The sequence below is a fragment of the Amborella trichopoda genome, chromosome 2 (genome assembly GCF_054954075.1).
Source record: "Amborella trichopoda isolate Santa Cruz 75 chromosome 2, AtrichopodaSantaCruz75HAP2 v2.0, whole genome shotgun sequence".
NCBI classification, from domain to species: domain Eukaryota; kingdom Viridiplantae; phylum Streptophyta; class Magnoliopsida; order Amborellales; family Amborellaceae; genus Amborella; species Amborella trichopoda.
In genome coordinates, this window is record NC_142337.1 from 67,255,922 (window position 1) to 67,273,942 (window position 18,021).

General features: G+C 36.7%; 2 protein-coding genes across 15 annotated transcripts; one reads left to right on the forward strand and one right to left on the reverse strand.

Annotated features, from left to right (window-relative positions):
- The first annotated feature begins 717 nt into the window (after positions 1-717).
- DHNAT1 (Thioesterase superfamily protein) lies at positions 718-6,120 on the forward strand. 3 transcript variants are annotated; one of them, XR_016050285.1, is made up of 3 exons: positions 718-1,262; positions 1,360-2,020; positions 5,533-6,120. XR_016050285.1 is itself a non-coding variant. In XM_006840313.4 (3 exons), exons 1-3 carry the CDS (start codon positions 1,131-1,133, stop codon positions 5,683-5,685), a joined length of 477 nt encoding a protein of 158 aa, XP_006840376.1. In that variant the 5' UTR covers positions 718-1,130; the 3' UTR covers positions 5,686-6,120. The 3 variants fall into 3 exon arrangements, 2 of the variants coding, with proteins under 2 accessions (XP_006840376.1, XP_088715780.1); XM_006840313.4 differs by having other exon boundaries at positions 1,360-1,551; XM_088859654.1 differs by lacking the exon at positions 718-1,262 and adding an exon at positions 2,838-2,923 and having other exon boundaries at positions 1,619-2,020.
- A 570-nt stretch (positions 6,121-6,690) lies between these two features.
- LOC18430151 (putative pentatricopeptide repeat-containing protein At5g65820) lies at positions 6,691-16,752 on the reverse strand. Of its 12 annotated transcripts, none has more exons than XR_016050279.1 (6): positions 16,437-16,739; positions 13,847-16,144; positions 12,391-12,688; positions 7,459-7,509; positions 7,234-7,367; positions 6,691-6,912 (listed from the first exon to the last, which is right to left on the reverse strand). XR_016050279.1 is itself a non-coding variant. In XM_088859651.1 (6 exons), the coding sequence occupies exons 3-6, from the start codon at positions 12,676-12,678 to the stop codon at positions 6,822-6,824; spliced, it is 564 nt and encodes a 187-aa protein (XP_088715777.1). In that variant the 5' UTR covers positions 12,679-12,688; positions 15,598-16,144; positions 16,437-16,741; the 3' UTR covers positions 6,691-6,821. The 12 variants fall into 12 exon arrangements, 6 of the variants coding, with proteins under 6 accessions (XP_088715777.1, XP_088715778.1, XP_088715779.1 ...); XR_016050281.1 differs by having other exon boundaries at positions 12,391-12,618; positions 15,598-16,144; positions 16,437-16,577; XM_088859651.1 differs by having other exon boundaries at positions 15,598-16,144; positions 16,437-16,741.
- Positions 16,753-18,021: the final 1,269 nt, after the last annotated feature.

Below are 18,021 nucleotides of genomic sequence, written 5' to 3' on the forward strand. Positions count from 1 at the left end.
AAAATATACAATTTCCAAAACTTGAAATCAATTTTTATCTCATGTCTGTGCATCTTGATGTTGAGATGATCAATTTGAAGATATTTAAGCATCAAAACAACCTCTTCTAGTGAAATTTTTTATGTAGGCTCAAATTTGATTATTTAGAGCCTCGGCTCTATATAAACGTTTCCTATATATATATATATATATATAGTAATGATCCTATGAAACCCTCACACACACATATATATATGTGTAGAACCCCAAATGATCAACATTAAATTTGATATGGATCTCTAACATCCATGTGATAACTTTTTTAAAGATATGTCAAATTGAATGGTAATCCTTTCGGATCCTACACACATGGGTGTAGAAAGATCTCATAAAATCATTACTTTTATATATATATATATATATATATATATATATATATATATATATATATATATATATATATATATATATATATATATATATATTAGGGTACAGTTTATATATAGTCTAGGCTCTAAACAGTTAAATTAGAGCCTACCATTAAATGGTGTCGAGAAATATGGTTTCAATTCTAGAATCTTTTTGATAGCCTTAAAAAATATTTTCATATTTATTTATAAAGTTTAAAGCTTCAAAAATAATGTAGATCGAGATATTTAAAAAAATTTGAAAATATTGAAAATTGACGGTCCAAAAATGCTTTGTAAAATACATTATTTCCAAAGCTTGAAATTTTTTTCTTTTTTTTTCGTGTCCCTGTATCTTGATGTCGAGATGATGAATTGGAAGATATTTGAGCATCAAAACATCCTCTTGAAGTGAATTATTAAGGTAGGCTCTAATTTGATTGGTTTGAGCCTCGGCTCAATATAAACTTTTACCCTTTTTGTTAACTTTTTCCCTCTCTCCTATGATGTCACTCTAGATATTCTCTCATGGAGCAGTTGTGGTTAGGTAGGTGGCATTTGTCATTATAACAATGCTTATACCCTTCCTCTCTCTCAAGAAAACTTTCATGCCCTTTCCCGTTTTAAGGAACTGAAATCCCCATCCCTTCGCTTCGGCTCTACTTTCTCTCTCTAAAAAACCATATCTCCGCTCCTCTCTCCTCAGTTTCTCTCTCTCTCTAAAAAAAAACACCTTAAATCCCGATGGCTGCTGCTGATTCTCTCTCTAAAACGGAGGCTCTCGACGCGCCTCTCCACGCCATAGGTTTCGAGATCGACGAGGTCACGCCCCAAAAGCTCACCGGCCGCCTCAAGGTTACCCAAAAATGCTGCCAGGTAAGCCATAATTTCACTCTTGCCCCTCTGAATTTTGGGTAAAATTTGCCCTTTTTCTCCATCGAAATTTCAGCTAATTGTTTCCGTGAAATCTCAGCCGTTCAAGGTCTTACATGGAGGGATATCGGCGCTCATCGCCGAGGCCTTGGCGAGCATCGGCACCCACCTAGCCTCAGGTTTCAGGCGAATAGCAGGGATCCAGCTGAGCACCAATCATATCAAGACAGCTGGTCTCGGTGATGAAGTCGTGGCGGAAGCTAAGCCAGTCAGCGTGGGCAAAAGCGTCCAGGTCAGCTCTCGCCCGCCCTCTCTCTCTCTCTGGCATTAACACAGGAGTTTTGGTCTCTTCTGCTTCTACACGCGGATCTGGTTAACCGATATCCGGGCCTCCGATATTGGACCTCTAAAATACGATCTGGTCCCACGATTGGACCCAACAGGGTATGGGTCGACTGAGCTCGGTGAGATCTTTAGGATTTAGTCAGGTGGGGTCTCAGTTGGGGAGGAAATTGGTCCAATCAGACCTAACAATGGGTCGGGTCTTTGAGTCCAATTAAGACCCAACTAGGTTAGGGTTAGACAGGGTTTTTCAGATTCCGGATCAATCAGGATTCAATCAATGGGTCCGAGTCGCGTTGAGGCGGTCCGCACCGGACCTATTTACGCTGGTCTCAGGTCCCAACCCCCTCACTCCGAAGTAGCTCTCTCTTTGAACGCTCTTATCTTTTTGCCGGACGGCCTGGATTTCTTGTCACAGGGTAATTTGGACTTCACCTTTTAGGTCCTATCCTCTTAGTGTTCTGATTTTTATGGGGGATCCATGTGCTATGTATATTTCTACAAATGGGACCGTATGGGAAAATCTTAACGTTGTTTTTTTCAAAGCCAAGCCTGCATATCGTAGCATTCCGGGTTTGGCAAATAATACATTTTTTAAATATAATTTGATCTTGATTTTTAGAGGATATATAATCTTTAATATGGGATCATGAATATGAAAATATATATATATTATTATTTTAAAAAAACATTTAGACTTGTACTTGCTTTTTGGTGGACCACTTATTTGCATCCAAGATGCTTTATACCTTTGGACAACATATTGTAGCAATGCAGTCTAGGCCGCATAAAACAATTATTTTTTTTTTTTAATATAACAAAATCCTTATGTTCATAATAACACCATGATCACAAGGTTATCATGGTCTTGTCAATTGGTTGTACGGTGATTAAGGTTCCACGAAAAACTCATAAATTCATGTGTAGTTCATCTCTCGCCCGCCACCATATATGCTATTCATGACAAGGGTGATTTCCATAAGATTTATGATGGTATTGTGAACATATCCTATTCATGACACGGGTGATTTCCATAAGGTTTATGATGGTATTGTGATTATAGGTTTATGATGGTATTGTGACTATAGGTTTAAAAATCACCGATTCAATTTGAAACCGAGCTATTTGGATCGCGTATCGATGATACCACTCCAGATTCACTCACGTAACTTTTGGCCTTCTTTTCTGACTGTGCCGTGTGGCGTAATTTTTTGTGTTTTTTTCTGGATGTGCCAGGTGGCTATTTTGTCTTTTATGCTGATGCAAACAATATTTTTGTCTCCTATGCCTTTTATACCACGTGGCCTTGCAACATGCTCTTTGTAAGTATGATATTTATTTATTTTTTTAATTTTATTATAATATAATTATAAATTTCTGTTTTTAAAATCTATATTTTTGTTGATTTTTTTATTTGTAAGGGTCACACTTTTGTTTTTTTAATCATGTTTATTACAATATTATAATTAATAATTATACATTGATAATTAAATCTAGTATTTTATTTTTTTATTTATTTACATTATAAATTATATAATATATTATTTTTATAGTAAGGATACTATGAGACCCTCCCACATCCATGTGAGTAAGACCCCAAAGGATCACTATTAAATTTTGACACAGATCTCTAAAAAAATTATTAATAAACCCATTCACCTAAGTACCACAACCATGTGACAACTTTTCTAGTGATCTGTATCGAAATTTAATAGTGATCATTTGGGATCCTACTCACATGGGTGTAAGAGGGATTCATAGTGTCATTACTCTTATTTTTATTATAGTTGTAAATAAATAAAAAATAAAAATTAAATGATATATAAGACAAATTTTAAATTTATTCATATATAGAAAGAAGATCTCAATATTCCCATATTGATGCAAAAAAATGAAAGTTCTTAATATAGTACCCCCATTTCTTATTGGATTCCTAAATAGTAACATGTATAATGATTTTTAATATTTTTTTTGGATTTTTTTAAAACCAAATCCGATTGATTCAACTGATTCCCGAATCGACATGTCAATCCACATATCCAGACGCGTTTTTGGTGTGCCCGATCCGGGGCACCCATCCGTTTTTTAAACCACCGACGTGACCAAAATTGGATTGGCCGGCGAACTGATTGGGGATGTAATTGCTATTAGATTTAATCTTAAAAAATTGAGAATAATAGTTTATAATTGTGATACATTATAAAAATAATTTAGTTGGTCCAAAAGGTTAGAAAATTTAGACAACAAAAACTAATCAAGCAATCAGTTTTCAACTAAGCCCAAAAACTGCAAAGACCAAGGCATTAGGTAGCAATCCGACCGTTGGCCCAGTGGACGATTCCAATCTTAATAACACTAATTCTTTTTAGTGTTATCAGAAATACACTAGCCACTTAACCGGTTAAAGATCTGGTCCCCCCCAAAATCAGCCCGATTGGCTATCAAAGCATTTGAACTGAACTTCTAATAAACAAAGTAAATATAAAAATAATAGCATATCAAAAACAAATTCCAATCTTATTTAGCTAGTTCGATATATTAGAAACAATTGTTCACACCAATCAAACATCAATTTTCAACCCAACCTAATATTTCCTCTAGACCATATCTGCCCGAACTCTAGTTAACTATCCAATTGATTAGACCGGCCAATCCGTTCCCGTCTAGAACAACTCATGTGTATGCTCACCAACCTTCCTCTGAATAATGCTATCAGGGATTACCATGCTTTTTCAGCTTCCTTTAATGTAGACCTTTCACTTTTATCCAGTCTCCTATTTCGGTGTTAGCCCTAGAGAGGTTTAGGGCATTCAATCCCAAATGCCAACTCACAGACTGGTGTGGTTATGGCATTTTTTTTTTTTCTTTTTTTTATATGTCAATGGTGGGAATGTAATGTTGGAGCATCTATCCCCAACCACCTATGCCCCAACCGCGTTCCCGGTGTCCGTTCGCTATAATACAAGAAAGTAGGTCATGATCCTCATGACCCTGGGCATTGGGTCGTGAAGTGTGATCACTCATCACTTATTGTTCAATGATCATGACCCTCATGACCACTGGACAATCCTGATGGCATCTGACCACTCAACATGGTATAATGGATTCTAAGGTGGAACTGTTTCTGATGCATAGATCGTGGCATTGCCTTCTGATCTTTCCCCTTGTGCACACGCATGAGAGAGAGAAAGAGAGCATTGTCCTTTGTCTCAGTGTAAGAGAGAATGTCCGATGGATAACATGCAAATTGCGACAATTTGCATGGTTTCCCTTCGTAGTGTGAGAGAGTGTGTGAAATAGGTAATATACCTTTGTTTTTTGCATGTCTTTGAAAGAGCACTGTTGGACAGATATTGTGCAGCCTTATGCATCCAGGCAGGTACGCATTAGAGTGCATGAGAGAGATTGGAGAACGGCAATTCTCATTATGTCTTATTGAACAAGCCTTCTATACTTCCTCTAGTTATATATTTTCCCTTATCTAGCCGATAGATCTGAATGAATGGCCGGATAAGGAAAAATATATAACTAAGGGGAGCATAGAAAGCTTGCTCAATAAGACACAATGAGAATTGTCATTTCTCCAATCTACATGAATACATTACGCTGCACATTATCCGTCTCTCCTTCACAGGCATGCAAAAGAAGACAAGGTACATTATCTATCTCACACTCTCTCTCACACTACAAAAGGAAACCATGCAAATTGTCCTTCTAACAATTTGCACGTTCTCCAACTAATTTGTCAAATAAAAATAAAATACTCTGAGACGGTGGATATATAAATAAATTATTTAATCTAAATTGAATGGCTAGATGGGGGAAGTATAGAACTTCTATACAATAACCCTTTCCGTATTCAATAAGGGCAATTATCATCGTCTTATTCAGTAATAGAGTGCCATGTTGACTAACAATGGTTCTTGAAAAGGTATGGGAAGTGAAGCTATGGAGACTGGATCCTTCATCCTCAGGTGGGAAAGTCCTGATATCCTTATCAAGAGTAACTCTATTATGCAACTTGCCAGTGCCAGATAATGCATCAGATGCTGGAGATGCTCTCAAGAAATATGCCAAGCTCTGAATATTTTTTCTTCTCTTCTTTGAAAATAATTAAGCTTTGAACATTTGGACCCGAAATGAATGATACAAATGCTTCATGTTAAACCCTATCCATGGAGCTGCTGCAATGTATAATGAAGGATGAAATTGAGTTTTGGATAGTCACATTCCAACTAGATCAAATGCTTCAATAAGTCTTTCAAAAGACAGTATTACATGCACCAATGGTGTATGTTATATGTAATGCGGTTACCCCCTCATCCGCTCCTGATGACAGCAGTGGAGATTGAGTGTAGCTCGGCGTCCGCGACTGCCTGATCATCAGAACCGCAGCCAATCGATCACTATATGTTATTTGGGAATGGATGGTGGATGATCCCATGATGTAAAAATTGGTGTATTCTTATTTTTCCCTTTTTGAATATTAATTTAAGACCTGAAGAAGAATAGAACTCAAGATGTCGTGTTATGGAACCAACCAACCTAACCACTTTTGCCTAGAGCCCGCTCTCATGTAATTGGTGAGTAGTACATGTTCCCTCTGACGTACCCCTTCGGCCTTCGGCTTTGTAATCATTTGAAAGAAACAGGAGATAGTATTCATTGGTTTACACCGGGCACCCCATTTTTCAGTAACAAAAGTCCAAAGCACTACATTTAATCTGCTGCTGCTCTGATAACCTAGTTTTTATTTGGCCCCTTTTATAGCATACCATCTTTCTCCCAAATAAATACAAATTTTATGGAAATAGGAGGAAACATTCCAAGTTTAATAATTTGCGAAATAATTGTCTTTGGAAAATGAGAGAGAGAAAGAAGATTTCAGAAAGGGAAATCTCGACAGATGAATGGCATCACCCACTCAAATCTTGTTTTTTAGCTGTAGAAGTCAAATATTCCAGGGTCATCTCATGGATCAGGAAAAAAATTTATTTACATTCAACTAAATTTGAACTTATTTTGGCAAGTTCTAAAGATAATGAATCAATGATCAAACAGTGGGAAGACATTCAAATAGAGACACATATGTCACAATGGAAAAATCAATGAAATCTAGACATCTTGGGAGAAGAAGGTTCATCCAGTATTTCAATACAAAAAAATGTTCTGCAGTTCTTCCACTTCTAACTGTTACACATTCCATATGAAGGTCTCATGTCAGTTAATCATAGGATTATCCCTTCTACTTATATCCCGTGCCTTATTCCGTCTTTCTTTCTTCCCAAACAGGTTCCCAGATAACCTTTGCCTTCAAAAGATCACAATACAATGATTAATTTCCAAAGCCAAAATGAAGCCCAACACATATGCGAGTCTTTATGCCCTTCATTTTGGCCAAAATCAGTAGAGTTCCCCTAGATTTTGGCAAAAATCAGCAGAATTCAGAGTTTTTCTTCTCCTTCCAAATGGTGTTTTCATATGTTGAATCAGCCAAATTTCCCAAATCTGTTTTTTTTTTTAATTGACTTTTTCTCCCCAATAACCAATTGATAATACCAACTCTAAAACTGAAGTTTTGAGCATAACTAAAAGTACACTCCAAATGGTTAATTGGATTTTATATTTATACCTGAGATTGCTAAGTTGCTGAGTCAAATCATTAATCTCCAGCCCAGAAAGTTTAAGGGAAGATAAGGTTCCTGGTACCTCTTTTGACACTACATTGGATAATTTATCCATTGACACTGAAAGCCTCCTAAAAGCCTGAATATGTAAGACGAACTTCAAATTTCACTCTGAAGTTTGAACTCAGAAGGTCAAGAGATTGACAATGGAAACCAAACGTGTTACTTACATTCATAGCTGGAAGGGAAATGATTGCCACTGAAAGAAAAGCGCCCATGGCCTGTAAAATTTTTAAACCATGAAAAAATTAAACTGGGAGGTCCAAAGAATACTCTGTTTTTCCTTTTTAATCACTAGCAAAAGGGACCATTCCTATTCATTAACTAATTAAATTATCACTTGCCAGAAATAAGAAACATCTGTAACTTGGTACAGACTACAGAGGAAACTGTTATACGGATAATACATTCACAGAGAGGCATTGCACATGCAATTTTTTCTGTAATTGGGGTATTATACTCAACTCCATGAGTCAAACATTCTTCTCAAAGATGATCCAAGCTAGCCAAACAGTTCAATTCTTATAGTTAAAAAAATCTATGAATAATCGAAGGGATGGAGTTCACAAATGATTGTAGTGATTGTACAGCAACCAGGAGAGAGAATCCCCCTATTCACCAATGTCCATACATCCTTCTCAAAGATGATCCAAGCAAGCAAATTATTTTATTGTTATAGTTAAACTTTTATTGAGGAATGATGCAAGCAATTGTAATACTCCGGTATTGCAACTCAGAGAGAATTCCTTCCACTAACAAGGCCCGCATTAGGCAGCTTCATCAGCCTATCCACATGTTGGAAATAGGAAGACTATCTCCAAGCTTAAAACCATGGGAATATCTTGAGAACACATCAGCAAGCTTCAATAGAATAAAGGGTAAGAAGCACGACCCATACTAATCGCATCAAAGAATTCCAATCCATAGGATATAATCCCATGAATGTCTCATAAGCTCGCAATCGATCAAAAGCTGGTTCACCTTCTCTACCAAAATTCGGAGACCATAAGTCACAGTTCAAGAGGTGGTTACCTGTAAATACTTTTACCCACTAGGAAATAATTATCCAAAAAGCCACCACCTATAAAGGAGAAAGGTCCTGCCACACTGATCACTTTGCAAAATTACCTATCTTAGTTGCACAAGGCTCTATAAAATGACCTGAAAATGTATTCCACCTGATTATACCTATCCAAAGCCTCTCCCCTCCAAGCATAGAGTGCCACTGTTCAAAGAGATCCTCATTGATGCCTCAACCTACAAGAATTTCCTTTACAAGGAGCCAAATTCTAAGGAAAATCTCACGTACAGAAAATGAAAATGACTATGGGGAACACAATTCCCAATGCCTCACACTAACTCTTAAGTATCTCTAAATCCACACCGCCCCATGTTCAAAACTCTTATCTGGAATATCATTATTAACTAACAAAATATTATAAGAACTAAGAACAAAAACTATTCAACAAGGGATACTAAAACATCATAAAACGTAGAACATCATCTGCAAACCAGGAATAAAAACCCATTTCCCAACTTCAGAGATTTGAAGTTGGAGCATCAACTGTCTGGCTATTTTAGTTGTGAGCCATCCAACCAGGCATAGAAACCCCGTTTCCCTACTTCAGATATTTGAAGTTGGAGCATCAACTGTCTGGCTATTTTAGTTGTGCGCAATCCACACCCCACATAACCCTGCGACAGCCCATTCAAGACCAAGTTACCCCTAAACGGGAACTTGATAAGGGAAGATGATTGCCGCAATCACCCCCAATGCTCTCATGGAAAGAACCTTGGACATGTTTACGTGGCTCCAAACCAAATTGTATCAGTACAGAATTGTCAATACTGTCCGACCCTTATGTAATTTTTCTTTCTTTTCTTTTGAGAAAAAGGAAGATTTCTGACCCTTGCAATTTTGAGACATGATTAACCAAACTAACCTTTCACTACCAAATAACTCCTCAAATACTTCCATTGAATCACCTTTACTGATAAAAGTAAAAGTTACTTTAACTTGATCATTCTATGCTTAATTGCTTTGCCTACATCCTTAGTTTACCATATCTCAATTTGGCATAGTTTCAATTGAGTTCTCCTTTGGATGTTGCACCCAATGCATTAAACTACCCCAAAAATCAAACACATCTTGTCCACTTCAAATCTGTGTTCTAACTGTGTCTCCAATCCTGCGAGGCAGGCTCAACAAGTTCAGCACATTGAAGCGTTCTTATCTCCTTTGCTCCCCATGTACAGAATGCCTCAAAAAGTTCAGCACATTGGAGCATTCTTATCTTGTTTGCTCCCATATATAGAAGCTATGCAGGTTCCACTCCCCTCGTCGTCAAAATTTTTCACATTCGAAAACAAAACAAAACAAAAAAAAACTTCTTATAAAAATCCACTCCATCTTCAGGATCATCTGTCACCTATCCTTTTAGAGATGAAATGAGATTATGCATCCTCTCATTCCCCAAACACTAGAAATATCATAGTTACTTGAAGCGCCTAAACAGGATTTGAAGCTTTTAAACCTCAGGTGAGACAAATGTGTAATTTTTTGTGAAGCGCTTTTTAGATGGGGAAGCAGTTGTAAAGAGTTAAAAAAACAATAAGTGAAGTGCCAAAAAACTCATTATGACAATTTAAAATAATAATTGTAAAGCGGTCGAAATAAATAAGAGAAGTGATTGTGAAAAGCTTCTGAAACAAAATTGAAGAGGGAAGCAAATGTGAAGCGCCATTTGGAGAAAAACAAGCCTTTAAAAGAGAGAAAATATCATAACCATATTGAAGAAAAAGGGATAAAAAAATAGATTAAGAGGGAGAGAGAGAGATTAAAATGACTTAAAATGACTAAGACTGAAATACCACAAGTTCAAGAGAGATAGAGACCATGAGGTGAAAGAACACTAAGATAGAGACAACATATCCTTACGAGATATAGAGAGAGAGAGAGGGCAAAATAGAGCGATCATGACAATAAGAAAGAGAGGACCACATAAAGAGGGAGGGGAGAGAGGAGAGAAATATTGTGACTTGGAGAGATAGAGATGGAAGGGGAGAGAGGAAGAGAGAAACACTAAGAGACACAATGTCGCCTTGAGAGTTAGAGAGAGAGAGAGAGAGACCATGTCCGTAATAAATAGATGATCACAATAAAGAAAGGGAAATAGTGGAGAAAATTTACATGGGTCGCCTTATATGGAGAAACTAAAATCCAAGTGAGAGACCTTTCTAGGTTGCTTCGTACCTGTTTCACAAAGAAATGTTTTGAGTTTCGCTGGACACTCTTTGCTCACTTCCATTTAGTTTCTTAGTTCCAAAACACTTCCTGAATTTTGTCTTTTGGTTTTTGTACCGCTTCATAGACACATCATGATGCTCCCTTGAATCACTTTTCAAATAAAATTTTAGCCCATACTTCATGCTTATGTTTCACGTACTGCTTCTCGCATTCTTTTCCCTCTCTGGTAACTATGGAAACATTGCCGTGTTCCAATCCCCTCCAAGCACCCAACTCAGGCATTTTACCTCCAAATTATTTTCTAGTTTCTACAAGCTATAGAGGAACTCCATTAGTGGTCTAAAACATCTCCCCCCTCCACAAGGGTGAACTCTTCCATCAGCATCACTGTACCATAGGTTTCAACACACGTCTCCCCAATTCCATGGAGCAGCAAAGCAGCATAACCTCGTCTCTGTTCTCCTATCTTCCAATCCTTATTTGCCCAAAAACAATCCCCTCCTGTTATTGTCATAACTCTTCTAGTCCCTACTCTCAGTTATTGTTACAAGCAACCTTATTGGGTTTGTCCAATTATTAGGTCCTTAGCTACCAAAAATATACGGAAATTGTGTAGGAGCAGGAGTGGGAGCCTGTATATTACAAAGAGACAATTTCATCAAGCATTACCCTGTACTTCACCAAAAGAGAATTAGTTTTGATAGAAGAAACTTTACTAGGTTGTTGAGGCTAAATTTCAGTGGTTCATTTCTCCTAACGTGTATGTCATGGATTCTAGTCAACAATACTTGATAAGAATCATACACAATGCATTTCAATTGAAACCCCAACCACCCTTCTACAGGAGTCAGGGACCGTATTAATTCAATGACTCAATTCTTTGTGATACTCAGTCCCAAATATTTATTACTAATTATTAGGATTTTTGGCATCCTTTAAAATTCAAGCATGCAGATTATTTGAGCCAGTAAAAGGATAACATTTTATCAAATATCAATCTCATTGCTCTTGGTTGTCACTATACCTTATCCCACACTGTTTGTATGCAATACATCTGTTCTACTTTGATGTATACACTGGTTTAATTTATGAGGTTGTATCAAATTATTTCTCGTTTTTGAGGTGGTATGTTATCCATTAGATATTGACCATAATATAAATTTCAATATCCTTCCTACTTTTAAATTTTAAAAAATTCATCATTAACAATAAAATTGAAGCCATTTGAATGTAATTCCTAGTTTTAAATTTTAAAAAATCATCATTAACAACAAAATTGAAGTTATTTGAATGTGATACCAAACTTCAAATATCAATGCACAAATGTGAAGAAAAGAAATAATCCTAGAGGCAAAAGATCCATAATCAAATTAAAATAATACATGAAATCACAATACCGTCCAGACTAGACAGAAGTTCCAGATAAAATGACTTTCTAAACTCGAAAATCAAAACAATTGATGATTTACTTTGATAATTTGCCACATGCAGTCTCTAAATAAATCATAGATTGTCATCATCCTGCTAAGCTACTACTAAATTAAAATAGAGAGAATGATGATCTCAAAATAATGACCATAGGAAAATCAAAGCACTAGAAGAACTTTATACAATATTACAAGGAATAAAATCAGGATAGGCATGAATGGAACTTGATAAAAAAAACCTTAATGAACCAACACCTACTACCAACCCCTAAACCATAGGAAACAAAAGGAAACTTGTCCCAATCAACTGCAAACATGATAATCCAAACTCTAGAAAAGCACATACATAACATAAATATGACAAAGAGCACAAATCAAATGATATGAGGGATTGCAACAAAATTAAATAGAGAATCCTTAAAGAATACCACGGAGAGAACGAATAGCACTGAACAAAGCCCTATTTCTGGAGAGGGGCAGAAAGCCTCGGGTCTGATACCCAAACTGTGAGCAAAATGGAAGGTTGAAGAAGATGTAAATGACTCTTTCAGAGAGCTCGCTTTTGAGTTCAGTGACTTTGAAACTGGTTTTGAGTTGCTGGAAACCATAGCAGAGGTGGCCGAGAGCATCATTTTCCAGCGAGAAATGGATGGAACCTGGCGATGTGTCGTCAGTCTCAGGCCATGGTTTAGAGAGAGTATAGCTGATGAAGACATTGGGAAAGTTCTGGCAAAAAAAATTACAAAATTGGTATTTGGAAATGACCATTATATCAATTTTTCTCATTTTCTCGCTTGTAAAATGAGAGTGAAAAGATGAGACAGAAAAGAGATCAAGAAATGAGTGAGTTTACACAAGTGAGTGATGCTATTGGTCTTGAGAGAGAGACCATGTTAGACCATAGGGTAAGTGGTCGCTAGTTTAAAGTTCTGACCAGTCACTAGCCAATATTTTCTTCACATCAAGGGCATATATATTCTGACTAACATCAGTTACAATTGCATAATACCAAGTTTTTCAATTCCAAAAGTTGGTAATTATCTCCTTTGTACCCATACACTGAAATGTTCTTCAGTTTATCTCCATATATTGCAAAGGTTTACCCCAACAATAGGCCTATGAGAAAAAAAGCCTTTTATTTTTTTTTATTATTTTTTTTTTTTTACTTTTCCCCATGGATTCTCTCCTCCACCTTTTAAGAGAAACAATGGCTAGTTATTTTGTATTTTCTCTCACAGGTACTCAACAACCACATCACTTGTCCACTGGATCACCCTCTCTACATCCTGGAGTTTCTCAAACTAGTCAAGAAGCCACCATAATCTATTCTTATCAAGTTCTCACCATACCTCAAATGCAAAAAATGGAATTTTGGGCACCCAAAAGAAGACAGAGAAGAATTTAAAGCAGTATCAAGACCAGAAGAAAAAGAAGAAGATAATAGCAGAAGGATTGAGAGCATAACCCCTAACGAGGAATCATCTCATAACCAGTTTTCACCAAGTTTTTACCATTCCCCAAATGCCAAAAATGGAATTTGGGCACTCATATGGAAATGGAAGATAAAGAAAAAAAAATTGAAGTAGAAGAAGACAGCATTTGTAACTGTACCAAACCAATAGTCTAATCTGTGAGTGTACAAATTACAATCAGATATATTAGTGATATGAACTTGATGGTACAAACTTCCAATATGATGTCCAAACCTGTCTAATTAAGAAAAAATCATGTTGTCATTCTCTTCTGCACAAGTAGGACAAAGAAAGAAGAATAGCACTAGCATCCAACTATAAACCAAGCACAAGAAAGTCCATTAGAATGAAGAATAATCACATAATCACAAAGTGTAGAAGAAAAGCATGTACGCTGAATTTTCCCACATACACATCACGATGACCTCATCCTGTGCCTCTGAAACCTACTCTTCTTCGCCTTTTTGGCATCTTTCTCGTTCTTCTTCTTCTTAGGTGTTAGTTTCTCAAGGTCAAGCTTCACCCCCCGACGGGAGTAACTCTTGAAGCTCATGTTCCTATCAGAAGCCATCTGCCTAACTCTCTCTGTGATTTCAGCTGCAATTTGTCTATTATATAATTTCCTTAACCCTCTCATAAGCTTAGCAAATGTGTCAGCTTGTGGCATGATACCACCATCAAGCATCTCCAAACAATACCCGCATGCTTCTTTGACATGCCCATGATCAAACAATGAATGAATCCATATGGTATATGCATATACATTAAGATGGCATCCACCGCTCCTAATAGTATCCCAAATATCTTTCCCCATTTCTAGTTTCCCTGCTCTCATAAGACCATTGAGAAGCTCTTTAAAGGTTCCATACTGAGGAGTAGCCAAAAGGCCTCTTCCCACCATTTCTTTGAAGTATTTGCAGGCATCTATGAGAGAGTTGCCCTGCAAAAGCAACCCATGTATCATAATAGTAAAAGAATCAATCCCTGCACTAAACCCTTTGGCTTCCATTTCATTCCAGACATCAAAAGCTTCTTTAACCTGACCCAATTTACAGGCCAACCGTATCAGAGTGTTATATATGTTAGCATCAGGTTTGATTCCAGTCTTAGACATTTCTCTTACTAGTTCTAGGCATTCTTCAAGCTCTTCCTTCTTCTCATGAGCACCCAATATACACAGGTATGTCATTTGATTAGGGCGACAACCTTGCTTAACCATGCTCTCTAGGAGCTCATAAGCATTATCCAGCTTACCCACCTTGCAAAACCCACTTATAAGAGTAGTATAAGTTACAACATCAGCCAAGCATCCATTTCTTTTCATCTCCACAAAGAGCCGAAGGGCCTCTTCCATTCTTCCCTTTGAGCAAAGGGCTTGAATCAATATAGTGTATGATGTGGCATTAGGGGGGTAACCCTTATGCTTCATTTCAATTAAGAGATCATACCCATCTTCCATTTTCTCAGCAATTGCAAACCCACTTAACAGATTATTATACACCACAATATCAGGCTCGAAACCCGCTTCTTTCATTTGAACAAGGATATGCTTAGCCTCTATTATTTTCCCTTCTCGACACCACCCATATAACAAAGAGGTATAATGCTTCAAATTGGGTGAGAATTTATACTTCATATCCTCAAATAAAGAAGCAGCTTCTTTGACAGCATTGTTTTTACAAAGAGCATCTAGGAGGCAACCAAACGTATGCTCATCAGGTTCACACCCAAATTTAGGCATCTCATCCAAGACTTCAATAGCTTTTCCCACCATTCGAGAAGCTGCAAATCTCCTAAGCAAAATTACAAAGGTTTCAGGTGTTATATGCTCAGGATTATCCTTTCTCATTTCTTCAAGCAACGCCCAAACAGTCCCAAATTGCCTCATTTTCCCTAATTGCTTAATCATAAGCTTGTAACAATCATAACTGTGACAATAACCTGGTTGTTTTGACGACCAGATGAAGAACCGAAAACTCAAGTTTCCGGATTCACCACACCGTTTCAGTACTTTCTCGACTAGGGATGGACTAAGCACTATACCACCGTTTGTTAAAGCTAATTTTAATTGATGATCTTTATTATGAAACCTCTTCAATATGTTATAAATGTTTTCAACATTGGAAAAGGATTCACCTTGAGAGAGGGACTGCGCATAAATACCTGGCTTTTTGTCGGTGAGAAATGATTCCTTCTTGTGGGTTATGCTCTCAATCCTTCTACAAATGTCATCTTCTTCTCCCTCTATTTCAAATTCTTGTCCTTTATCTTCCTTATGAATACCCAAAATTCCACTTTTCGCATTTGGGGCATGGCAAAAACTTGGTGAAAACCGGTTATGAGATGATTCCTTTTTATGGGTTATGCTCTCAATCCTTCTACAAACAATTTCTTCTTCCTCTTCTACTGCTACCACTTCTTGAAATTCTTCTTTTTTCTCTTCTTTGTAGGCACCCAAAATTCCATGCTTTGAATTCGAGGCAAGGTGAAAATTTGATAAGAACTCATTATGGTGGGTTTCTTGGCTATTTTGAGAAACCCCAATACGAAGAGAGGGTGAGCCACTGGACAAGTGATGGGCTTGTTGAGTACCAATTAGCAAAATTACAGAAAGATCAAGCATCGTTTCTCCATATAAAGGTGGACAAGAGCTCTTGGGGAAAAGGAAAAGCGAGCATTTTTTGCAGGGGCGTATTGTTTGGGTTAACCTCTGCATTATACGGAAATACATTGAAGAATATTCAGTAATGGGGTACACAGTAGAGTAAGAAACCAACCTTTGAAATCGAAACCATGATGTTCTGTGACTGTAATCGATGCTAATCAGAATATATATGCCATTAATGTGAAGAAAATATGGCCCCAAACCATCGGCTGGTAATAAACTTAGCACTTTAAACTAGTAACCACTTACCCCATCGCCTTACACGGTCTCTTTCTGGACAAATAGCATCACCAATTGTGAATATAAAGTAGACCCAAAAACAGAAATTGGAGCATACCTGTAAAACGAGAGAGAGACCGGAGAGGAAGAGACAGAGGCGATGGCTTCAACCACTTTCCTTCATCCACTAAGTGTGCGTGTTTCTTACGGAGAGAGAAACAGAAGCAAGAGCTAAGGACTTAAGGAAAGTGAGAGGAAGAGCGAAACGATAAATAATAGGGTTGAAGACAGAGCGGGGGGAGGGGGCCGTAGTTCGACGAGTTAGGTCGAGACGATTATGGTTGAGAATCGAGAGCGAGACACTCCAGGGAAAAGCGTATTTTGCTGGTAAGCCGGGACACCCAAATCCCCACTGACTTGCACTTTGGAGGTCCATTTACCACTTCTATTTCTTTCCCTTTTTTTTTCTTTTTTTTGAGAAACTTTATTAAAAAAAATAAAAATTTGGATATCTTAAAGGAAAAGTTTATATAGAACCTGGGCTCTAACAATCTAATTAGAGCCTACCACTACCACTAAAAGATGTTTTCGTTTTGATTCCCAAATATCTTCAAATTGATCATCTCGACATCAAGGTGCATGGACATGAGAAAAAAATGGATTTCAAAATTTAAAAATAGTGCATCTTGTAACGCATTTTTTACTGTCAATTTTCAAGATTTAAGTTTTCATAAATTTGTTCAATCTACACTATTTTTGAAGCCTTAAATTTTATAATTAAAGATGAAAATATCTTTTAAAGTTATCACAAAGATTTTCAGTATTGAAACCACATTTCTCAATACTATTTGAAGATAGGCTTTACTTTGATTGTTTAGAGCCTCGCATCTAACAATTTATCTCCGGTATAAGGAGATCACAATTACTCATAACCGTATGGTGTGAAATCTAGTAGCTTAGGTATGTCACAAGTTCGAGAAATTTTCTTTTAAATTTTTTAGCATGACTAATGGAAAAAATGCAACCACCTAATTTCATATCTAATGGTCAAGATTAATTGTGACCTCATGTACCAAAGGTAAATAGCCTCGTTGTATAGGTTTTCTTTAGGGGTTAACCTCGCTGGAATTGATACCATCAATTGGTTTGGTCCCAACTGATTTTTTATTTGGATCAGTGTTTATGATCGAAAATTGCTGGGTTTTAAAGCATAAATTTAATAATTCAATTTTTGCTTAGATAGAGTGCATTTGAATTATGCTTACCTTCAAATTGTTTGTTAAGATGAAGATGTTGCATTCTAAATTAAGATTCCGAAAGTACTATAGTTATATTTTTTAAAATGAGTAAACGGACAGTATGCTCTTAGACACACATTAAATATATTTAGGAACCTACGCATGAAATGTATTTCGAAACGTTATAATTAGAAAGTTCTTGCTCAAAGCTTTCCTGCAGTAATGGTCTACCCTAAAGGGTATTTAAGTGCAATCTATTTTAATGATTTTAAAGTGTTTATATATTTGTTTGATCTACATGATTTTTAAAGCTTTAAGTTTCATAATAATGGGATGAATATATATTTTTAAGTCCTTGTGGCAATTTATGGCACCGAAACCTCATGTTGCGGTAAGGTTCGAAGGTGTGTCTTAGATTGTTTCATGTCCATGTCTTATATAAGCCCCACCGTAAAGTATGTATAC